The 25,801-nt window shown below is 43.6% G+C and overlaps 1 protein-coding gene across 2 annotated transcripts; it reads left to right on the top strand.

Annotated features, from left to right (window-relative positions):
* The first annotated feature begins 1,979 nt into the window (after window positions 1-1,979).
* LOC142159404 (uncharacterized) lies at window positions 1,980-17,498 on the top strand. Of its 2 annotated transcripts, none has more exons than XM_075214278.1 (3): window positions 1,980-2,251; window positions 11,134-11,260; window positions 15,353-17,498. In XM_075214278.1, the coding sequence occupies exons 1-3, from the start codon at window positions 2,159-2,161 to the stop codon at window positions 17,173-17,175; spliced, it is 2,043 nt and encodes a 680-aa protein (XP_075070379.1). In that variant the 5' UTR covers window positions 1,980-2,158; the 3' UTR covers window positions 17,176-17,498. The 2 variants fall into 2 exon arrangements, with proteins under 2 accessions (XP_075070379.1, XP_075070380.1); XM_075214279.1 differs by having other exon boundaries at window positions 2,222-2,305.
* Window positions 17,499-25,801: the final 8,303 nt, after the last annotated feature.

Below are 25,801 nucleotides of genomic sequence, written 5' to 3'. Positions count from 1 at the left end.
GACCTGCACAGTATACAATGTAATCTGCACAGTATACAATGTGATCTGCACAGTATACAATGTGACCTGCACAGTATACAATGTGATCTGCACCGTATGCAATGTGATCTGAACAGTATACAATGTAATCTGCACAGTATACAATGTGACCTGCACAGTATACAATGTGACCTGCACAGTATACAATGTAACCTGCACAGTATACAATGTGATACAATGTGATTTGCACACTATACAATGTAACCTGCACAGTATACAATGTGATCTGCACAGTATACAATGTGATCTGCACAGTATACAATGTGACCTGCACAGTATACAATGTGATCTGCACACTATACAATGTAACCTGCACAGTATACAATGTGATCTGCACAGTATGCAATGTGACCTGCACAGTATACAATGTGACCTGCACAGTATACAATGTAACCTGCACAGTATACAATGTGACCTGCACAGTATACAATGTAACCTGCACAGTATACAATGTGACCTGCACAGTATACAATGTGATCTGCACAGTATGCAATGTGATCTGCACAGTATACAATGTAATCTGCACAGTATACAATGTAATCTGCACAGTATACAATGTGATCTGCACAGTATACAATGTGACCTGCACAGTATACAATGTGATCTGCACAGTATGCAATGTGATCTGAACAGTATACAATGTAATCTGCACAGTATACAATGTGACCTGCACAGTATACAATGTGACCTGCACAGTATACAATGTGACCTGCACAGTATACAATGTGATCTGCACAGTATGCAATGTGATCTGAACAGTATACAATGTAATCTGCACAGTATACAATGTGACCTGCACAGTATACAATGTGACCTGCACAGTATACAATGTGACCTGCACAGTATACAATGTGACCTGTACAGTATACAATGTGACCTGCACAGTATACAATGTGACCTGCACAGTATACAATGTAACCTGCACAGTATACAATGTGACCTGCACAGTATACAATGTGATCTGCACAGTATGCAATGTGATCTGCACAGTATACAATGTAATCTGCACAGTATACAATGTAATCTGCACAGTATACAATGTGATCTGCACAGTATACAATGTGACCTGCACAGTATACAATGTGATCTGCACAGTAGGCAATGTGATCTGAACAGTATACAATGTAATCTGCACAGTATACAATGTGATCTGCACAGTATACAATGTGATCTGCACAGTATACAATGTGATCTGCACAGTATACAATGTGACCTGCACAGTATACAATGTGACTTGCACAGTATACAATGTGACCTGCACAGTATACAATGTAACCTGCACAGTATACAATGTGACCTGCACAGTATGGAACCTGCACAGTATACAATGTGATCTGCACAGTATACGAACTGATACAATGTGACCTGCATAGTAATGAACTGATACAATGTGACCTGCATATCATACAATGTAACATGCTCAGTATACAATGTGACCTGCACAGTATGGAACCTGCACAGTATACAATGTAACCTGCACAGTATACAATGTGATCTGCACAGTATACAATGTGATCTGCACAGTATCTGCACAGTATACAATGTGATCTGCACAGTATACAATGTGACCTGCACAGTATACAATGTAATCTGCACAGTATACAATGTGATCTGCACAGTATCTGCACAGTATACAATGTGACCTGCACAGTATACAATGTAACCTGCACAGTATACAATGTAACCTGCACAGTATACAATGTGACCTGCACAGTATGGAACCTGCACAGTATACAATGTGATCTGCACAGTATATGAACTGATACAATGTAACATGCTCAGTATACAATGTATCCGGCATTATTAGTGCAGTGTAGTAATTGCAGCCACTGCAGAAGGGAGAGGGAGTGTGTCACACTGAGGGAGGGGGCTGAGCTGACAGGAGGAGGATCGCAGCACTGAGGAGGGGGGGTCACTAACAGAGCAGGGCTGATCTCTTGATGTCAGACTGAGGGAGGAACTTCCTGCTTCCTCTTCTGCCACCAAAGAGGCTTCTTTAGGGCCTAAGCTCCGTTAGATGGATTTGGGGGTGCAGCCCCTCTACCTGGAATTAGGGGAGAGGCCCTTGGCCGCTGTCAGCTGGTGTTGAGACGGCGACGAGCCCCCTCACAGTACCCAGATGATCTGCTCAGTGACTGCTGGAGACAGGCTGAGCCTCTCGTCCACTCGGAGAGACCTGGAGAAGCCCCTTCCGGAGGTGGACGCTGCGCAGGTACAGGAGCGATGTGACAGCTGTGTGTCTGTCATATGTGACTAGCAGTTACATGTATGTACCCAGCAGACACCTACAGGAACTGAGATCATACTATAATATAACATATACAATGTCTGGAACACTGACCATGGGAGTTACACATCAGAGTGAAAGCTAAATAGTACTTAATGGGCTGTGATCAGTGACAGAGCGATGTCAGAGAGCTGAGAATAAGTGTAAGATAGTGCGAACTGTGTGTAGGGGGGTAAATGGATAGAATAGCCCAGGATAGGGGGTAATTGGACAGAATAGCCCAGGATAGGGGGGTAATTGGACAGAATATCCCAGGATAGGGGGTAATTGGATAGAATAGCCCAGGATAGGGGATGATTGGATAGAATAGCCCAGGATAGGGGGTAATTGGACAGAATAGCCCAGGATAGGGGGGTAATTGGACAGAATATCCCAGGATAGGGGGTAATTGGACAGAATAGCCCAGGATAGGGGGTGATTGGATAGAATAGCCCAGGATAGGGGGTAATTGGACAGAATAGCCCAGGATAGGGGGTGATTGGATAGCATAGCCCAGGATAGGGGGTGATTGGATAGCATAGCCCAGGATATGCAGTAAATGGATAGAATAGCCCAGGATATGGGGTAAATGGATAGAATAGCTCAGGATAGGGGGTAGTTGGATAGAATAGCCCAGGATAGGGGGTAATTGGACAGAATAGCCCAGTATAGGGGGTGATTGGATAGCATAGCCCAGGATATGGGGTAAATGGATAGAATAGCCCAGGATATGGGGTAAATGGATAGAATAGCCCAGGATAGGGGGTAATTGGACAGAATAGCCCAGGATAGGGGGTGATTGGATAGCATAGCCCAGGATAGGGGGTGATTGGATAGCATAGCCCAGGATATGCAGTAAATGGATAGAATAGCCCAGGATATGGGGTAAATGGATAGAATAGCTCAGGATAGGGGGTAGTTGGATAGAATAGCCCAGGATAGGGGGTAATTGGACAGAATAGCCCAGTATAGGGGGTGATTGGATAGCATAGCCCAGGATATGGGGTAAATGGATAGAATAGCCCAGGATATGGGGTAAATGGATAGAATAGCTCAGCATAGGGGGTAATTGGATAGAATAGCTCAGGATAGGGGGTAATTGGATAGTATAGCCCAGGATAGGGGGTAATTGGATAGAATAGCCCAGGATAGGGGGGTAATTGGACAGAATAGCCCAGGATATGGGGTAATTGGACAGAATAGCCCAGGATAGGGGGTGATTGGACAGAATAGCCCAGGATAGGGGGTGATTGGACAGAATAGCCCAGGATATGGGGTAAATGGATAGAATAGCCCAGGATATGGGGTAAATGGATAGAATAGCCGAGGGGAGGGTAAGAGGGTGATTCGGGAATTTGTTAAGCTGTCTGAGGAGATGAGTTTTCAGGAAACATGAAAGTTTGGAGGCTGAGGAAAGTCTTGTTGTAGGAGGGCAGGAATTACACAGAGTGGGAGCAGCCTGAGAATATTCCTGTAACCGGGAATGGGATTCGGTGACAATGCACAAATATGACACAATTACACTGCTCACTGATTCATCTTCAGACGTCCGTCCGTGTAACGTATCTTATGTGAAATAGCTCTGCGCACGCTCAGAAATGAGACTTGCGCCAATGAACCCTGTTGTATGTAATTAATCTTTGAATGCAAATGACACAATTTGAGAGACAGAAACGGGTGAGTAAGTGTCACTGGTGTATAGTCCATTCTGAGCAGACGTAGATCAATCTTACGCAAAAATACTTCACGTATCAGCATTTACGTTCCTTAATGAATCAGACCCTGTGTCCTGACACCCATATTCAATGGAAACGTATCTTGGAATCCGCTTGGATCTGAATATGGTCTGAACTGTGCACAGACTCTGTGCTCTTATTTTACTGCACAAGTTGTGTCCCAACATGAATCGGATCCATCGTGTGTACAGACTTTACACACTCACTGTATACACAAATATCCATTTACACACTCATCCAGACACTCTACCAAACCTTTTACCTTCTCTCCAGCACGAAGGGTTAACTGTTCTGCTGACAACTGTTACATTGTTTCAACTTAATAACCATCTAACATCCTGACCTCCATCTTTTCAGCCTCTCTTGAAGCATGTCAGCTGAGATCTCCAAATCACAAGTAGATACGTTAGATAGAAATGTAATATATTGTTTTTCATATATAAACACAATGTAGCAGAAAAGGTTGCAGATGACCTCAGTATCTAGGAGAGCCTGTCCCTATATTACTATGAGCAGCTAATATACAATGGTTACGTTTTAGGGAGCAGAATGATTGACCCCCCACCCTCTCTGACTCCTCCAGCAGGAGGAAGGGGCTTCTCTAACATCAGACGCAGAGTGGTCAACGGCTTGGTGTGGATTGGCTGATTCTTACACAGGGGCGGGGTCAGCGATGTCACAGTAGCTGAATTACCTGCAATCACAGCTTGTCCTGTGTCACCTCTTATCACTACAATGCCCTAAATGTGATGTGGGAGGAGCTCCAGCTGCTTGTGAGGGAGGGGCTAATAATTTAATTCTTAATAAATCAGCAGCGGAATGTCAGGGTAACACTGAACAGCGTATTTTGCCTTCATGGGTCGTATATGAACACGTGCATATTGGGGGTTAGCGGTGCTTTAGTTTTGTCTTTCCATTTTCTGGCTTTTTTCAGCTTTTCCTGCTTTTGTTTCAGGCACAAATATACAAGTGCGTATTAATCCTTTCCCTTGGCACGCTGACCGTATAATGCAGCTCAGTCTGCTTATCACGTCTGTGGTTTTGGTGTTTGGTGAGGCCTCTGAATGGAGGATGTCATGTAAAGTGGGTCTCTGTGTAATAATATGTAGAACAGACGGCTGGATGTGCAGACACAGTAGTGGGGATGTTGGGTGATTTATCTATCGTCTAATCAGGTCTGTGGTCACATGATAACAGGAGCGGGAGAAGTGTCAGCTCTGCAGTGTATGATGGTAGCGTTAGACAGTGGTACTCCCATCAGTGGGCAGTGTGGGGGCATGAGAGCAGCTAAGAATGACTGGTACAAATGTATGGATATTGTAAGGAGGAAAATGTATACAGGAAAACAACCCTAAAAAACAACCACAAATCCACCAAACACACAGAAAGGGTCAGGATAGATGGACCCAGGGCTCTCACTGCCATGAAACTCTACGTCTCTATGCTCATTATTTTCATCAGGGTAAAATAAAGAAAACGACCAATCAGAAGCGTTTTCCCATACTAGCAGCAGTGTGATTGGTTGGAGAAGTGGGGGTCGCTCATTAATAGAGACTAAAGGCTTCTACTGATGTGGGTAAAAGCCCTCAATGCTGGGGGAGGGGGGGGGGACTGCTGATTTACCAAAGGGTGAAAAGCAAAAGACAAAGGTGGGTGTTTTCTCTTTCTTATCACTGTATGTTCCTGTAGTGTTATCATGGTATATTCTATATGTTTCCTTATTGTACAGCGCTGCAGTATATGTGGGTGATATAGTGTAAGCTGTAGTGAACGGGATCCTCTCACCTTCTGTATCACTCTATGTTCCAGTCTCCGACGACTAAAACCCCAGCCATGGCACACCATACAGACCCACTACCTGCAGAGCGCCACTGGAGGACTTCATGTTCCTATCCCAGTTTCGTCCACTATAAAATCCTCCTTTCATCTTACAGTACGCCCTTTACAATTGCCTAAACAAACATACATTAAATCTTTATTATTCACCGAGTCTCTTAACCCACATCACCCCTTTGCCAACTTCAACTCACTTCTCTGCCTGCACTTCCTCCCCTTCTTCCCTAACAAACCACCAACTTAATGACAAAATGGAAAGTAATTCGAAAATTCGATATTTCTGGCAAATTCTGTAGCCGAAGACAAAGTCTCTGCACTCATCTCATCATCTCACCCTACAACTTGTCCCTTCAACCCTATTCCCTCCTAAATTCTCTGATCCCTCTCCCACATTACTGATCCCTGCTTGACATGGACACAATGTTATTCTGCTCCGTTACTGATCCACAGCTACACGTGGACACGTGTGTTATTGTGCTCCATTACTGATTATTATTATTAATATCATTTATTTGTTAGGCCACAAGGTACCCGCAGCGCCGCACACAGTACTAACAGTAGACTATACAGGGTGAAACCATACAGAACAATGAACAAAAAGTACCAATACTTCAGAAACTCCGGCCAGTCATATACAGTAAAGACGGAGCAGAAGAACAGGTGAGGAGACAGGAGGGGAGGGGGCCCTGCTCATACGAGCTTACATCCTAAGGGAGGGTAAACAGACCAGGCACAAGAGGAGCCAGTTGAGACAAGAGGAGAGAAGGGACGACGAGCTAAGGGGAGGAGATGGGGGTTAAGTAGATGGTTGGCAGGCTTTGAGGAAGAGGTGAGTTTTGAGTGCACGTTTGAAGGAGCACAGAGTAGGAGAGAGACGGATGGAACGAGGGAGGTCGTTCCAGTGAAGGGGGGCTGCACGGGAAAAGTCTTGGATTCTGGAGTGGGAAGAGGTGATAAGGGTGGAGGAGAGGTGGCGGTCGTTAGCCGAGCGCAGGGAGCGGGCAGGAGTGTGAATGGAGTGGAGGTTAGAGATATAAGGGGCAGTAGAGTTGCAGAGAGCCTTGTAAGTGGTGGTGAGGAGTTTGAAAGGGATTCTGTAGGGGAAGGGGAGCCAGTGTAAGGCAAGGCAGAGAAGGGAGGCAGAGGAGGAGCGGTGTGAGAGGAAGATGAGTATCAGACGCCGTCCCCACGCCTCCACGCTAAGTCTGTCTTTGTCTGAGCTCCCCGCTGAACCACTGCCCACCAATGAGGAGTAGCCACTTCCTATAATAGCCTGCTCTGACACCACTAGGGTGCCAGAGCAACTAGTTATCTAGCCTCCAGCGTTCCTGATATATATATATATATATATATATATATATATATATATATATATATATATATACTTACCCTGTCTGATACCTGTTACCAACCCGGCTTCTTTGACCTCGTTATTGGATTCTCCCTTTGCATTGTATTCTCTGGTTTGACCTCGGCCTGTTGACAATTCTTCGCTTCCTGATTCGGTACCTTTACTGCCCGCTTGGTTCCTGACTCCAGCCTGTACGACAATGATTATCTCCGCCATCTCGCAAGTAGCCACCTGGGAGGGCTGCGACCTGCAAAATTCGATATTTCTGGCAAATTCTGTAGCCGAAGACAAAGTCTCTGCACTCATCTCATCATCTCACCCTACAACTTGTCCCTTCAACCCTATTCCCTCCTAAATTCTCTGATCCCTCTCCCACATTACTGATCCCTGCTTGACATGGACACAATGTTATTCTGCTCCGTTACTGATCCACAGCTACACGTGGACACGTGTGTTATTGTGCTCCATTACTGATTATTATTATTAATATCATTTATTTGTTAGGCCACAAGGTACCCGCAGCGCCGCACACAGTACTAACAGTAGACTATACAGGGTGAAACCATACAGAACAATGAACAAAAAGTACCAATACTTCAGAAACTCCGGCCAGTCATATACAGTAAAGACGGAGCAGAAGAACAGGTGAGGAGACAGGAGGGGAGGGGGCCCTGCTCATACGAGCTTACATCCTAAGGGAGGGTAAACAGACCAGGCACAAGAGGAGCCAGTTGAGACAAGAGGAGAGAAGGGACGACGAGCTAAGGGGAGGAGATGGGGGTTAAGTAGATGGTTGGCAGGCTTTGAGGAAGAGGTGAGTTTTGAGTGCACGTTTGAAGGAGCACAGAGTAGGAGAGAGACGGATGGAACGAGGGAGGTCGTTCCAGTGAAGGGGGGCTGCACGGGAAAAGTCTTGGATTCTGGAGTGGGAAGAGGTGATAAGGGTGGAGGAGAGGTGGCGGTCGTTAGCCGAGCGCAGGGAGCGGGCAGGAGTGTGAATGGAGTGGAGGTTAGAGATATAAGGGGCAGTAGAGTTGCAGAGAGCCTTGTAAGTGGTGGTGAGGAGTTTGAAAGGGATTCTGTAGGGGAAGGGGAGCCAGTGTAAGGCAAGGCAGAGAAGGGAGGCAGAGGAGGAGCGGTGTGAGAGGAAGATGAGTATCAGACGCCGTCCCCACGCCTCCACGCTAAGTCTGTCTTTGTCTGAGCTCCCCGCTGAACCACTGCCCACCAATGAGGAGTAGCCACTTCCTATAATAGCCTGCTCTGACACCACTAGGGTGCCAGAGCAACTAGTTATCTAGCCTCCAGCGTTCCTGATATATATATATATATATATATATATATATATATATATATATATACTTACCCTGTCTGATACCTGTTACCAACCCGGCTTCTTTGACCTCGTTATTGGATTCTCCCTTTGCATTGTATTCTCTGGTTTGACCTCGGCCTGTTGACAATTCTTCGCTTCCTGATTCGGTACCTTTACTGCCCGCTTGGTTCCTGACTCCAGCCTGTACGACAATGATTATCTCCGCCATCTCGCAAGTAGCCACCTGGGAGGGCTGCGACCTGCACGTCGTTCGCCGCGAAGTCTAAACCTCCTTGCGGGGGTCCCTGGTGAAAACCGGCGGCGTGTTAGACTCCGTGCCTCCTTGTGTGGTTGTGCCAATACTTGCAGGTGCTGAGACCTCCTTCGTGACAGTGAGTCTTGCGGCCGCATTGAGTATAGAGCGGAGGGGGGAGAGACGGGAGTGGGGGATGCCAGTGAGGAGGAGGTTACAATAATCGAGGCGGGAGATGATGAGTGCGTGGATGATAGTTTTGGTGGCATCCTGAGAGAGAAAAGGACGGATGCGGGCGATGTTGCGTAGTTGGAAGCGACAGGCTTGGGCAAGGGAATGAATGTGGGGGGCAAAAGAGAGCGAGGAGTCGAGAGTGACACCGAGGCAGCGAAGTTGGGTGACAGAGGAGATGGTGGTGTTGTTGACGACAATAGAGAGGTCATGGTGGGATGGGAGTCTGGGCGGAGGAAAGACAATGAGTTCAGTTTTAGAGATATTGATTTTGAGAAAGCGCTCGGACATCCAGGAGGAGATGGCGGAGAGGCAGTCGGATACTCGAGCGAGGGTATCCGACTGCCTCTCGACTGCCTCACAATAACAGTGTCTACATCTACACGTGGACACTGTTATTGTGCTCCGTAACCGATCCACATCTACACGTGGACACGCGTGTTATTGTGCTCCGTTACTGATCCACATCTACACGTGGACACGTGTGTTATTGTTAATAATAAAGTAGATTTTCTGATTTGAATACTACAGAGCAGCCTCCTGTCCCACTAGGTTTCATTAGCCGACGGCACTGACGCCTGATACCTGTATAGAAATAATCTCTGTGTTCTCCAGGTAGCGATCATCATGTTTCTTACTGTGGTTCCGCCCTCCGTTCTCCTCACTTATTTCTACTAACGCTTCCTGTTCAGTTTCCCTCTATGAGAATATGAAGATTTCCCATCAATGTCGTCATCTGTTCTTCTGTAAGAAATAACTTTATTTTGTGCAACAAGATTATTATAGTTATAGAAGAGGTGGGGGAGCAGTTTGGGGATGTCCTTGGTATGTGGAAGGTTAGTAGGTCAGAGCTGGGGGTCTCTAGGTCTCATCTTGTAAAGGGGCCGATGTTTGTGCCGTCATGTTGGACGTGGTGCACTTAGTCCTCTGTAATACAATCTATAACATAAACCATTGTTATATATAATAAATCCCAATGTGCCGTTACTCTCAGGATTATTGTAAGGCATAAGCATTTGAGCTGAACGGAGAGGTGTTTCGGGAGAGAAACAGAAACATTTAATGAAGGGGCTGGTAGTGACGAGGTTGGAGGTTGGACTTTTACGTGACATTTATATTTTTGCACCGTGCGTCACTGCAGAATCTCTGGTAGCGCATCCCGATGGCGTAGAGGTGACATCGCACTATGAGGAGCCCTGAGTGGACCATCCACACCCAGCTGTGCAGAGCACATCATCTCAGGGCAGAGATAACAAAAGAAATTAATTTAAAAACTCTTTTTTGGTTTTGAATAAAGATTTTTTTTAAATCTTTGAAAGTTTTAAAAAATGTTTTAATTTTTTAATATATTTTAAACATTTTTTTATTTTTATTTTTTTGACAGCAGAGAGCTCAGTCTGGTGGCTCATTCATGTACATATCAGCAGCGACTGGTCCTCACCTCTCTGTGTCAGTATCACTGATCTTTCCCGGCAATATTTTCTTCATAAATTGCATCAAAAAGTGAATTTTCCTCACACGATGAGCGACACAAAGAGATTCATCCTTATTGCCACGTTTTACTAAAAAGAGGCCTTAACGCCTCTTCTCCCCCCATCTGAGCGCAATACAAAAAAATCTGGGTACATGCAGCGACACCCACCTGTCCAGCCCCTTCCTCTCTCAGCCACGTCTCACCCCTCACAAACACGGCTCCATGGTGGCACAGAACGGCAGCTTTCTGGCCCTGGGTTCCTTATTGGGGGCCGTCGCTGAGAGGATTAGGGTGCTGGAGGGATATTCTGTATTATGCCAACTCCTAAAAGGTACCCATCGATCCAGGCTGCAATTATCATTAACGGAACCCCCCCTACAATAGTGGATCTCCCATAACTTTATATCACGTGAAAGAAAACATACAATCACCTCCTGAAACTACCTGAGTAAGCGCACATTCCGCATCTCCATCAGTCCATACGATGCAATGTGAGGGGTTTCTGCCTCTTTTAGAGCTTATTTCAGGCTAGTAATAGGTTGTCATTGGCATTTATGAATCCTTCCTGTGCCACAGGTGGTGTTTTAGATTGATCTCTGCCCCCCCTGACCTGGTGTCACGTCTTGTTCCAGGTCCCTGTGACATTTGACGATGTGGCTGCATATTTTTCGGAGGATGAATGGAAAGACCTTGAGGAATGCCAGAAAGAACTGTACAAGGATATGATGAAAGAGAATTATGAAGCTCTCATTTCTTTGGGTAATTATAGCCGATAGTCATGGCCATTTATAAATCTGCTGGTCCATCCCCCAGTGCTGATTGTATACATTACCTGCTATAATCTACAGTGTCAGGTGAAGGAAGAAATTGTACAAATGTCCCATATTCTTCTCTCCAAATCATGAATAATGCAACATTTCTCCACAGTTCTCTGTAAGACGATAAAACTTGAGCAGCTGTAAAATAATCTGATTCATTCAGGAAAAAACTATTCCCTACGATACATTTACCGCTGGTGAATACAGAGATGTTTTACCTTTAATTATCCATTCTTTGCGGTAATAATTACACATATTGTTACTAATGTTGTTTCTGATGCCATGAATGGGAATTTGACTAAATAACTTTGTTGCAGTTTCAGAATATAAAATAATCATCTCCTGAAACAAAACGCTCTTTCCAGGATTTGTGGACTCCACTGGGACAATATTTTCTGGAACTTGAAATAAACATTCCCCAAAATTAATTACACCCTCAGTAGAAATGACAGAATATATATATCCGTGTGCAGCTTAATGAATTGGCAATGTTATGGCAGATTGCAGAATAGAAATGAAATAGTATTTTTATTAATGACCAGTTTTCTCATTATAAATCTGCAGAGCATTGCTCTGTCCCATCTACCTCCTGACATATACATAGTGATATATTCTGCAGATTACTACATTACTGACCTCTCTAGAGATCTGCAGAACATTGCTCTGTCCCATCTACCCCCTGACAGATACATAGTGATATATTCTGCAGATTATTACATTACTGACCTCTCTAGAGATCTGCAGAACATTGCTCTGTTCCATCTACCCCCTGACAGATACATAGTGATATATTCTGCAGATTATTACATTACGGACCTCTCTAGAGATCTGCAGAACATTGCTCTGTTCAATCTACCCCCTGACAGAAACATAGTGATATACTCTGCAGATTATTACATTACTGACCTCTCTAGAGATCTGTAGAACATTGCTCTGTTCCATCTACCTCCTGACAGATACATAGTGATATATTCTGCAGATTATTACATTACGGACCTCTCTAGAGATCTGCAGAACATTGCTCTGTTCAATCTACCCCCTGACAGAAACATAGTGATATACTCTGCAGATTATTACATTACTGACCTCTCTAGAGATCTGCAGAACATTGCTCTGTCCCATCTATCACCTGACAGATACATAGTGATATATTCTGCAGATTATTACATTATTGACCTCTCTAGAGATCTGCAGAACATTGCTCTGTTCCATCTACCCCCTGACAGATACATAGTAATATATCCTGCAGATTATTACATTATTGACCTCTCTAGAGATCTGCAGAACATTGCTCTGTTCCATCTACCCACTGACAGATACATAGTGATATATTCTGCAGATTATTACATTACTGACCTCTCTAGAGATCTGCAGAACATTGCTCTGTTCAATCTACCCCCTGACAGAAACATAGCGATATACTCTGCAGATTATTACATTACTGACCTCTCTAGAGATCTGCAGAACATTGCTCTGTTCCATCTACCTCCTGACAGATACATAGTGATATATTCTGCAGATTATTACATTACTGACCTCTCTAGAGATCTGCAGAACATTGCACTGTTCCATCTACCTCCTGACAGATACATAGTGATATATCCTGCAGATTATTACATTATTGACCTCTCTAGAGATCTGCAGAACATTGCTCTGTCCCATCTACCTCCTGACAGATACATAGTGATATATTCTGCAGATTATTACATTACTGACCTCTCTAGAGATCTGCAGAACATTGCTCTGTCCCATCTACCCCCTGACAGATACATAGTGATATATTCTGCAGATTATTACATTACTGACCTCTCTAGAGATCTGCAGAACATTGCTCTGTCCCATCTACCCCCCGACAGATACATAGTGATATATTCTGCAGATTATTACATTACTGACCTCTCTAGAGATCTGCAGAACATTGCTCTGTTCCATCTACCCCCTCACAGACACATAGTGAGATTTTCTGCAGATTATTACATCACTAACTTCTCTGAAGATCTACAGAACATTGCTCTTTTCTATATTCTCATTATTTGGTGTTTGGAATAGTCCCAAACACCATTTACTTTAACCTATTAAAGCAGTGTTACCCAAATCTTGGGCCTGATTCATTAAGGATCTTAACTTGAGAAACTTCTTATTTTAGTCTCCTGGACAAAACCATGTTACACTGCAAGGGGTGCAAATTAGTATTCTGTTTTGCACATAAGTTAAATACTGACTGCTTTTTCATGTAGCACACAAATACTTGATGGCTTATTTGTACACTGAAATTTAAAGTTGATATTTGTGTGCTATATGAGAAAACAGTCAGTATTTAACTTATGTGCAAAACAGAATACTAATTTGCACCCCTTGCATTGTAACAAGGTTTTGTCCAGGAGACTAAAATAAGAAGTTTCTCAAGTTAAGATCCTTAATGAATCAGGCCCTAGTCCTCAGGGAGGCCTAACAGTGCAGGTTTTCCAGATCTCCTTGCTGGAGCACAGGTGTATTCATTTCTGCAGTGTAACAGATCCACAGGTGATATAATTATGTCATATGTGAAATCCTGTTTTTAAAGGATAATTTCATCACCAATATTATCTGTGAAACATAGTAGCAGTTTTCTAATTCATGTCTTTCCAAAATGCAGTTTTAGTGGTGACGGCAGTCTGCAGTGGTAGCACTCTGTGTGCAATCATTGTGGTAATAAACTAAAACTTCTATCATCTACAACAGTGTTTCCCAAACCCAGTCCTCACAGACCCCTAACAGTGCAGGTTTTCCAGATCTCCCTGCTGGAGCACAGGTGGATTCATTACTGACTGACACATTGTAACAGATCCACAGGTGGTATAATTATTTTCCTTGTCACCTGGAAAACCTGCACTGAAGGGGTCCTGAGGACTGGGTTTGGGAAACATCGATCCACAGTATCCATTAGCAGCACAAACAAGGATCTGTCTCTCGTCTGTGATATCACTCAGCTGCCTGTAGCAGTTAGTGATTAAGGGCTCTGATTATCGGTGGGTGAATAGCTTGAAAACTGGAGTTTTGGCCTGGATTTAAGGCCTCTCCTTATCTACCAAGGCAGGCGTTGGCTTTGGCTGGAGGCGTCTGGCGAAGATTCTTAATGGGGAAGGCTATTTACCAAATACAGATCCCGTCCATCGATTACTACTAGATTTTTTCAAATAAATACATATATATATATATATTTTTTAAAAATTAAACCCCATTTCACCTCTTACCGCTGCCGGTCAGTGTCGCCGGGGAGTTGAGCATCGCTCAGCAGCCCGATCACATTTCAATGATAAATTGTGCGGATAAAGACTTTCTATTGCTGCGATATTTAATAACAAGACCCCTTAATCTTGCATGGAGCTAACACCTGCAGAGAAGGGAGAAGGTAACACAGAATGGAGATTGGAGTGGAGGGGGGGCAGGTCTCATGGCTCCATGGCCGTGTCTGATACCCACAGCTACCAAAATAAACAACATTACACCACAGGACACAAGGCATTGTGGTATCTTCTAAACTGAAGCTCACAGGTGCCAAGTGTGTTTGGGCCTAATATGAAAGTCACTGGTTTGAGAGTAGAATTAAAATATAACTTCCTGAACACCTGGTGAATTACTGTTTTTAGTTGGCGTCTTAGTCAAGCTGAACATTGGGATCCTCTTGTTTCTATACCTGGCCCAACGTTGGGAAATAAATATCAATCTGAGATTGGGATTTCTGTTTAATTATCTTAATGTTTATTTAACTCTAATCCAACACAATATCCATTAACCATAACACATTCCTTGGAAGTAGTAGATGTAATAATTGAGGGGCAGGTGGGTTTTCAAGTTCTTTGAAAGCTGTGGCCCCTGAGCTGTTTCCCCTATTGGGTGACATTAATTTATCAGTGATCTAACTCATGTGCAACATCAGATTCACTGATTCCCCGAAGGATGTCACGTCCGGACAATCTTCTAGTGAAATGTGTTGTTGAGGGAGGTAGAGAAGGGACGACCAAATAACTGACCTTTGTCTCTGTTTTTGTAGAAGATGGACCAGTCAATGAGAAAGATAAGATCAACTCGAAATACAACGATAAATTAGAGAATGCTGAAGAATCCCCACTTCCGGTGCTGGGTCACGCGTCATCGTGTCCAGAGATTGAGGATGAATGCAGCAGTCAGACAGCTCCCTGTCATTCCCAGCGGAACAAGGTCGGGAGCAAAGTGGAAAATGCATCATCCTATGCAGAAAGCTTCAGCCCAAGTAACACCCAGACCGACTCTACAAAGGATGATGGAGAGAAACTTTACCAGTGCACAGAGTGTAGCAAGAACTTCCGAAAGCGGGACAGTCTGAAGCGCCATCAGCAGACACACACGGGAGAACGTCCCTACAACTGCATCGAATGTGGGAAAAGCTTCATCCAGAAGCAGCATCTGGTTACCCACTTGAGGACACACACAGGGGAAAGACCTTACAAATGTGAGGAGTGTGGGAAAAGTTTGAGCACTAATGAGCGGCTGAAGATCCACCAGAGAATTCACACCGGGGAGAGGCCCTATAAGTGTGGAGATTGTGGGAAGAGCTTCAGAGCACACCGAGTGCTCAAGGTTCATCAACAGACTCACACTGGGGAGAGGATTCACAAGTGTGAGGACTGCGGCAAGCGTTTTCGGCACAAGCAGACTCTCATGGCTCACCAGAGAAGTCACTCTGGAGAGACCACCTATAGTTGTAATGAGTGTGGGGAAAGTTTCCGCACCTTCAAGCACCTTAAGTTCCACCAAAAGTTGCATCGTGGAGAGAAGCCACATGAGTGTGAGGACTGTGGAAAGGGGTTCAGGAAACGTGAGCATCTGAGACGCCACCAGCAGATCCACACCGGTGAGCGTCCTTTTTCCTGCGAGGAATGTGGCAAGGGCTTTATCCAGAAACATCACCTTGTGAGGCACCAGAGAACTCACACAACTGAAAGACCATTCACTGTGGTAATAGTAGAGGAATTCCCTTATACCAACTCATCTACTGGCTCATGCCGCGGCAGCCCGCACATCTGCAGTGAGTGCGGTAAGAGCTTTACTACATATGAGCACCTGAAACGTCACAACAGAATACACACAGGAGAGCGGCCCAACAAGTGCGCCGACTGCGGGAGAACCTTTAAGTCTCAGAAACTCCTCAAGGCACATAAAAAAGCCCAGGACGAGGAAACAGGACTTTGCAGGGATGAAGACAGTGAGAATAGCGAGAGCCAGCGAGCAGCGCCAGGCGAAAAGCCATTTGAATGTGGAGAGTGCGGCAAAACTTTCCGCTTCCTAAAGCACTTAAAGTTCCATCTGCACACTCACACGGGTGAGAGGCCCTTCAAGTGTGAGTCGTGTCAGAAGACATTCCGGAAACGGGACTGCTTGAAGAGACATCAACAGATACACACCGGGGAGAGACCGTTCACCTGCGCAGATTGTGGTAAGGGCTTTATCCAGAAGCAGCACTTGGTGAGACATCAGAGAACTCACACCGGGGAACGTCCTTACATTTGCAGCGAATGTGGGAAGACATTCAGCACCTGCGAGCATCTCAAAATACACGGTCGCACCCACACTGGGGAGAAACCCTACAAGTGCAATGACTGTGGTCAAAGCTTCCGCAAGAGAGAGTACCTGAAGTGCCACCAGCAGACACACACCGGGGAGAGACCCTTCACCTGCTCGGAGTGTGGGAAGAGCTTTATCCAGAAACACCACCTTATTGCACATTTACGAACCCACACCGGGGAGAGACCTTATCAATGCAACGACTGCGGCAAAACCTTTAGGCATAAACAGAATCTGACTACACATCAGAAGACTCATGGAATCGGTTTATGAGGCAGATTTGGGGCTTTTCCATGTCCCAGATTTATACCGATCCTGCCCTTTGTCTCTTCAGTGGCCACTGTGGACCTGGAGATGAGTTTCTCCTTCTGTTACTATAATTATTTTCCTGTCCTTATAAAAGTGCCACCATGTTATGCCATATTGTACAATAACGGGACATACAAGTACGTAACGAAACAAAGGTTTGAGGTTGCTCGGTTCAGCTGAGTCATGTTTGCCATTAGTACATTAAGGTTCTTGGGCAGGATCATCTCATTGACAGCTCAAATCTTTTCTTATATAACAGAGAGGCAAAAATAAATTATATTTTCTGATCCATGGCGGTCAATAGAATAATATTTAGAAGGGAAATGATGTGCCAAGTGTAAAATTGAACTTCAGTCTTAATCTTCTTCCATTTGTATTATGAAGACTTTGTTAAGTAAGGGGCAGATTGCCCTCTCCTCCCCCGTCAGAGAGGCCCTGGTACCCCATGCTCTCAGACTGGTTACCCCGTCTCTGCTGGGCTGATGTGCACTTACTGTGATTGCCTGTGTATATAGAAAAGACAAATTATCGTGGAGCAGGCGTCATACACAGCTAGTAGTCAGTTACTGCCAGGTGTAATACTACATTATAATAGGATATTGTGGCAGAGCGTTAGATCCTGGTCAGGGGAGGTCAGTACTGACGGACTATGTGTGACCCATCTTGAAGCACATTTCACAGTGTACCGGATGTATGGAATGTGTAAGTTATTTTTATAATATGTAACATAGTATTTACTCCGTCTTCCCATTCAGTTTATTTCTGTCCCTGTCCTACAATCATTTCCCCTCCAGTTCCCTGGGCTCTATTACAATATAGGAGGTCAGAATAATATTAACTCCTCTCTCACGTCCCACCAAGGAGTCTTTTCTTTTATGCAATGTCGCTTGTTATACTGTTACATGGGGCTCCACACAGCTAGGTGACACCTTTTGTAAATGCACTCACTGTATCTTGGCTGAATTCTTCCTGGATCATTCACACAAAAGTATTTTGAAGTTGTGTTTTATGTTTTTTTGTTGTTGTTTTTTTGTTTTTTTTTGTCTTGCCATTTGAAGAAGAACTCCACCCAGAACTTAGTATTAGGCTGAATTTTACTTGTCTGGAATGAACCTTTGGTTGATCCCCTGGGGTTCTCCAAAACCTTTCGATGGTTCAAAGCTTTTCTCTACCTCTGGTTATCTGTGTTGTCCGTGCATCACACTTGTGTAGTTGACACAGTGCATGTGAATGAGAAGTATGTGGGGTAGTGACATTGACAACACTGTTGATTGTTACTATCGGTATAGAGCAGATCACTATAACACTATAGATCAGAACCACTGAAGGCTTTTGGTGAACTCCCGTGGTCCCCCAACGGTGATTCTCAGGTCGGTAAAACTATGAATTTCATCTTGACTTAATGAACTCTATACAATATTAAATATTAAGCATCGGGTAGAGTTCTCCTTTGTTGTTACAATGACCTGTGTGTTGCAATAGAGAAAGCCTCAGCCCATTCAGTGCACTACGACCCCGGGACAATCAGTGCTCTTGGTATTTGCCCCCCCATAGACCAGGATTTGTCACCGAGCAAGATGTTGTCTTCTTCTCTAGCACAGGGAACCATTAAGCTCTGCACTTATTGATGGATGTAGCTACAACAAACCGATATATTTCTCTTATAGAACCTGTATCTTTCGTGGCCCCATGTGTAGACGGTGTGGCTTGTCGGATCATGCCCCGCACATGCATGATAAACAGGTGGATTTTGTCCTATGTTGCGGAAGAATAAGGTAACATGACCACTGTCTGTAATCACATGACCCGTGATGATATTACCGGTTCTTGACAAAACTGCTCGAGGAATCGGTTTAGAATTTGCACAAATCTTGCCAGGCAGCAGTAATAGATCTATACGTAGACCGTTGTCTGTGTGTATTTTAAATACTGTCATTATGTATGTTCAGCACTTATACCGAATTTCCAAACTCAATGTATGTTGCTCTATGTCTATGTTGTTGTACGTCATCGACGTATTGGGCCTGCTGATGTCAGATTTATCAGCATGGAAACCAGAATGCAAAACCTGTCTAATCAAACCATGGTTTTCTCTTTACTTATATTATTTCCTTTTGCATTAACCTTACATACAAATATCAGTATAGAATGAATGGGAAAGGTCAGGCTTCAGGAGCTTCTTCTTGGGTAATTTCCATGTTACATTCACTCTAATGCATGATCTTTTGTTCAGCAGCTGACTGTTGGATACAGGATTTTACAGTACAAAGCTGATGCCGTATTTAATTTTCCAGTATTTTTTATTATAATATTCAGGTATATATTTTTGGAAGGTTTGTGCAGTATTTTCTCCCTGCAAACTGAAATAGTTTGCTAAAGAGATGGGAAAACTTGCAATATTTAAATATCATGTACTGGCTGGTTTGTATGAAATGTTCTCTGGCTAATGTCACCTGTGCAATAAAGTTTCTGTTGTAAGGACCCAGGACAAATATTTGCTCATGTCAACTTAAGCTATAAGGGGCTCATCTCGTGGTGGATGCATTTGCGCTCCAAACATACGTAGGAAAAAGATATATGTAAAAATATTTATATGCATATGTAAGTCAGATGCAACCGGTAAAAGCATCTGTGCCAAGTATACGTCAGGCATAATAATTGTGTATTACGCACTACGATGGAAGAGAGAAAGCGTAGAGATGTGGTTTATAGTGTCAGCAGTAAATGTCTACTTCACATTACCTTGTTTGTACACAGTATAATCATTTAATGAAGTATTATATACACAAGAGAGACCGTTATTAATAAATGTGAAAGTCGCATTTTCAATATAAAACGTGCTTAAATACAAACACAAATTTATATTAAATTACATTAAATACGAACATCTTTTTCCCCCTTTAAAAATTGAAAGTGAATCTTCTTTTCTGCCACAGTCCAGATAGCAATGTCAGTTAAGATTGATGAGAATAGATTGACGCAACTTGATATAATATAGCCGCAACGTTTATGATTTAAGCACTGGAGGGGCCAAAAGGCAACCAGCCAATCAGCAGCAGCTAGACAGTCATCATCATCATTACACCAGCATCCACAGGAGAGCAAATCTGCATGTTTAATTGTGTCGCAATGATGTCAACGCGCCATTACTGTAGTACTTACGCTTGTCCGCCCCCATCTCTCCAGGTATAAGGAGACGAGTCAACGATACTCACAAATCTATGTATGGAATATAGGCGCACGCAGTATCGTTGTGGAAATGTGTAACAAATTGGTGCACGTCCGATTTTGAATGAGCCCCTATGTGTCTGATTGAGAAGCAAACACTTTAAAATTAAACACTTTCTTAAGTAAATGCTGGCACCACAAGTTTATATCTCCAATCACACGAAGCTGTATGGGTACGTGTATAATTGCAGCGTGTCCTTGTAAGATAATCAGTTTATAATGTGTGGAAGAAATTAAGCTACAACATGTGAAGGTCACGGATGTTGTTCCTCTCGGATCTGTACATATTAAGCAGTTGCACTTTTATATCGGATTGTGTTTTAGGCACAATTTGCTGATCTACCGTGTGTCTTATAAGAGAATTGTTTGTATAGTCGCCTTATTGCAGGGATACTATATAGAAAGTTGTGAGATTACTTATATCCCCCCATTCTGTTCTGTATATGGTGGTATTTCTTGGGGTGGCTCTATCCACGGCGGTGCTGTTGGGGTGTAATACAGGCGACGTTCTGCTGAAGCTATGGAGATTGGTGCATATGGTTCCGTGGTGCTGGCGATGCCGATCTTATATCGTAGTGGGTGCTGTGGGTACTCCCAGCAATATGAGGCTCATCGTGTGTGATGAGACTGAGTGTTCGGAGACAGGACCACATACTATGAGATGTCTGTACTATAGGAGGACGGGCTGATCCTCCCTATATGTCCTTATTGAAGGGAGACTTTTCCTTGGTGAGAGGTTTGCTGACCAGTGTCTGTATGGTATAAGGTGCAGTCCTGGGTCTTTACTCCTCGGTATAAATGCTTGTTTTAGAACAGGCTTACTCACCTGGGGGCTCTATGGCAGTTGTGGAACTAGAAGTATCAGCATGCCATGCTAGGTTCTGGCAGGACATGATGGAGCCTGTGGTTCTACAATACCTTGTCACCTTTCCTGTGCAATAGGATGTGGGGTCCGGACGAGGTACTTACTGGGAATTAACCGTTTAAATCATGTCACACTTTTCCTGGAAGTTCAGAGTGAACTGTACTTTGCTTTTGCACTTTTAACAGCTGCTATAAACAGAATTAATATAGCATCAACATATTCCATGGTGATGTACAAAAAGGCTATTTGTACCTGCAAATGTTTCACTTCCCATGATGCCCTCAACATTTCAAACAGAACCTTCCATCCCCATATATTCTTATCCAGCATGAAGCGCCCAGAGGCAACATGTTCTCCTGTGTCACACATTCAGTGTGTCTGGCCTGGAGGGGCCCTGTAACCACCCTCCTGGACTGGGGTACATGCAGCACTGGGGGATCTGGGGGGGGGGGGGAGGGCGATCAGAGACAATCAATATTCATAATAAATTCTCTCTCCCTGGCCGCATTCAGTTGTGAAAGTTGCATTAAACCCCAAAAGTCCTCTGAGATAATATCTGTATTATAATATTGTACATGAAAGTAATAAATGGTTTTCTATGACTTCAGTTTTCCTGACTGTGGGCGGCCATAATGGTCTCAGAGGGGTCGGAGCTGTGGTAATCAGTGCCACAGAACGTGCCACGTTCCTTCTTAGATGATGTACAGTGTTGTTGATGTTAGGGGGGAGGGCGGCCTCCCCAGACAAGCTTTGGCAGCCAATTGAAAGCTGAATGTGAGAGAAATATCTCTCTGAGGTGCTAAAGGCCAATATGCGACTGTATTCTGCTCAGTGTTCTGTCGTCGGATTATTCCCGCGTCTCTACTGCGCTGTACTTTTATTTTAAAGCAGCTTCAATATGTGTTAAAATCATTTCACTTTTGCTTGGAACCGATGAACTGTAAACCGTCGTCAGCGTAAAGGTCAGCGCAAAGGTCAGCGCAAAGGTCAGCGCAACAACCACGGGGCGGAAGGAGCATTTTATTCACTCGTTTCTGGTGCGCTCAGAAGATATTTTCCATGTATTGTTTGTCTGCAAATGACATTGCAAAATCCTGGATATTGGGGACAGTCGGAGTAACCTGAGAAAATGGGTCCTGGGCAGGAGGAAAATGGGGTTTTCTTGGCGAATCCCCCGTGTACCCCAGAATATCGTTCTTCTTCCAGAACGTCAGACTGTTATCATTATTTATGTCCAGTAAAGAGCAGCCCATGTTTACTCCGGAATTTCCCTCCCTCCGTCCCGCCTGATCTTCTTGTGAAGCGGGTCGGAACAGTGATGACGTCATTAACTGCTAATTGCGCCATTGTGTCTCCGGCTGCTCGATGACGCAAAGCATTATGCAGGATCTCCTGGGGGGTTATAAGAGATTGGCAAGTGTGGTACCTACACACAGAGGGGCTATCACTTCATGAGGATGTGCCTCGTGCCTCGTTGTTGTCATTAGTTCCTAGTGAATTAATCGCCCTAATACCGGTTCAGCCCACACAATTCCTGTGTTCTGTGTGTAGCAAAGGGTCACTTTAAATGTGAAGTGCATTACAAGTACACTTATAATGTGACAAACATTGTTTATAGAGCTGTAATGCCGCATTTCAACTTCCCGGACGTAGACTGAGCGTTCACACTCACACTCACACTCGTCTGAGAAGTAAAAAGCCGGCGTTATAAGTGAAATGTAGTCGGAGCAGCTTAGCCTGATAAGGTTCCATGAAATCAGTCAATTTACTGACAGCCAGCTTACATGATGGTGTCAACCGACCATTTAAGACCAGCTGAGTCCAAACCACCCCCAGAATTCCTAATAATATGTGGAAAAAAATTACTGAATAGCAAAAATTACATTATACAAATCATTTTACTTATTTAAACAAACTGTAAAAAATAAAAAGTAGTGAATAACAAAAGTGTTACAAGAGTGGATAAAGTGTGAAATAATAATAGTCCGGCATAGGCCATGTACACGGGATAGTCACGTCTTGTGCACTCTGGGTGCTTTTAAGTACCGTATATACTCGAGTATAAGCCGAGGGGGGGCTTCATCAGCATAAAAAATGTGCTGAAAAACTCGCCTTATACACGAGTATATATGGTAGGTTAATGCGTCTGTGTTTTTGTTAGCAGATAAACACTGAGGAATAGAAATAGACTGAAGGAAAAGTAGAAATGACTCTTTCACATTAACAAGAATTCTTCTCACATATTAACACTTTAGTTATTCAGCTTCAAACTTCTTATTGTTTTATTGTTTGGTTATAGATTTTGAGTTGTTGTTTAACGTCTTTATGACAAGTGGGCAGCAGTATCTCTGGCGTGCCGGTCAAACCTCTATTATATTGAGCATTTCACGTACGTATTACTTGTTGTAATGAAATAATAACATTTATAATATCCTATAAAACCTGACGTGCCAAATTCACTATATTCTGCTTCATGTCAACCAGCAGAAAACCTCCAGATTTACATAATCAGGTGAATTAGACAATAACTTGGATGGTATTGAGCAGTGTTAAGATGTGAGTGATGTGTTATAAGTATAGTATCATTCACTTGTATGTATGTCATATGTGACCTGTAGCCAGAGGCTCCCCCATGTGGTGATGAGCATGAACTGCGTCCTGTGATATTTCGCTATATAATAAGCAGAGTAACTGTACATATCTCAGGAAACGAGACCCTTTTCTAACTGCGGGAGAGGTGTAATTTTATTCAATAAAGGTTTTTTTTTCTTACAAATTTGTATCAGTTCCATTTTCATTTTCACTGGCAAAAATCGTTTAAAAACACAAATGAAAGGATGGCGCCAGAACTTGTAATGTGGTATATAGATAGAGATACAGATTATTGTACTAGGTGCTTATTGATCATTTAGCTGGACACTCGGCCACATTGGACAACTGTTGTGTTCTGCCACCTGCGTCATCCCCGCTTCTCTTTGGAAAGTAGAATTTTTTCAGAGCAGCAGCTGCCTGAGAAACTGAAGGAGGAGACGTCATCAAGACAGGACCCAGTTCAGCGGTCAACTTGCTGACCAATAGCTCCTTACATCTGTTCAGATCTCTGTCATTTGGAAGCATAGAATCGATGTAGGTCTTAAACCTCGGATCAAGCACAGTCGCCAAAACATAGTGATCCGACTTCAAGATTTTAATAACAACAATGTAACAAAGCAATAAATCTTATTTTCTAAATTTTTGGTCTATTTACCAAATAATTTGCTAATATATATAAACTGCTACAACCAAAGTACAAATCGGACCCTCACAATGCTGGGTGACCCAGCTTGTGTGTGTATCTCTCTCTCACTCTCTTTATCTACTATCTACTATATAAATGCCTAGTGGCGTGTGTGGGAAAAAAAAACAAGCTGCAGCGCCACCTGCTGGGCAGAGTTATACACTGACCTATATATTTCTTGAAGAAGAAGTGACAGTTGGGAGTGGTTGGTGGTTGCCGGGGGTGACAGTGGGGAGTTTTTAACACCTAAGTAGCTTGATAAAGGATGTGGCGATGAAGATGAAGGATGAGGTGATGGAGAAAAATTATGAGGTGGTGACATGTGGACAAAACCACGTTAAAAAAGGGCGCTTGTGTCGGGAAGTAACGCTCTTCCCCTGAGGAGGCCTGGGCTAGGCCCAAATGCATGACAAGAACCTTTTTAACACCTTAAGTAGCTTGATTTGACTAGAATGCATGAGTATCATGCACGGGTTAACTTGTGTATATATATGTATATATATATATATATATATATATATATATATATATATATGTGTCTGTGTGTGTATCTCACTCTCACTCTCTCTCTCTATATATATATGTGTCTGTGTGTATCTATATATCTATATCTATCTCTATATCTATATATCTATATGGTATATATTTATATGATATTTATATGATGAAGGAGTAGTAGATACTTTGAGCTATCACCCAGCAGATCTACAGCAGTAACAGGAATTAGGATCTGATTTCAGGAGCCGTTGGGATAATCTTCTGGGTCAGACAGTCCTAAAGCTTCATCCAGACGCTCCGTCACAGCGACACATTGTGATCTCTAAGGAAGAATATTATATATATGTAATATCTGTTGGACATTATAACGCTCTGTGAGCCGGCAGACGGCTCCTACACCCACGTGTGACAGTCATGTTCCAGTTACAACCAGAGGAGGCTTATTCTCCTGTCTTCCATTACTTCATACCTACAGGGGGCGCTGTTTCATACAGATATCAGTCTGCCCTGTAGTAAATGGCAGCTACCACTTGTATTGGTAAATAAAGAGCATCCTATGTGGGACAGCTCACCTGCCAACCTCAAGGCACCTCTTTGTCCTTGGCTGCTGTCTCAAATGATTGTATTCACTTTATCTCTGTCATATACAGAGAGTGCGTCAATGCGCTAATCTGCAGCAGTTTGCAGACCAAGCACCGTGTGATATAGAGCATGAGAGTGTC

This window comes from Mixophyes fleayi, chromosome 5 (genome assembly GCF_038048845.1).
Source record: "Mixophyes fleayi isolate aMixFle1 chromosome 5, aMixFle1.hap1, whole genome shotgun sequence".
NCBI lineage: Eukaryota > Metazoa > Chordata > Amphibia > Anura > Limnodynastidae > Mixophyes > Mixophyes fleayi.
Note: the sequence above shows the minus strand (reverse complement) of the source record. Positions and strands in the feature narration are given on the sequence as shown.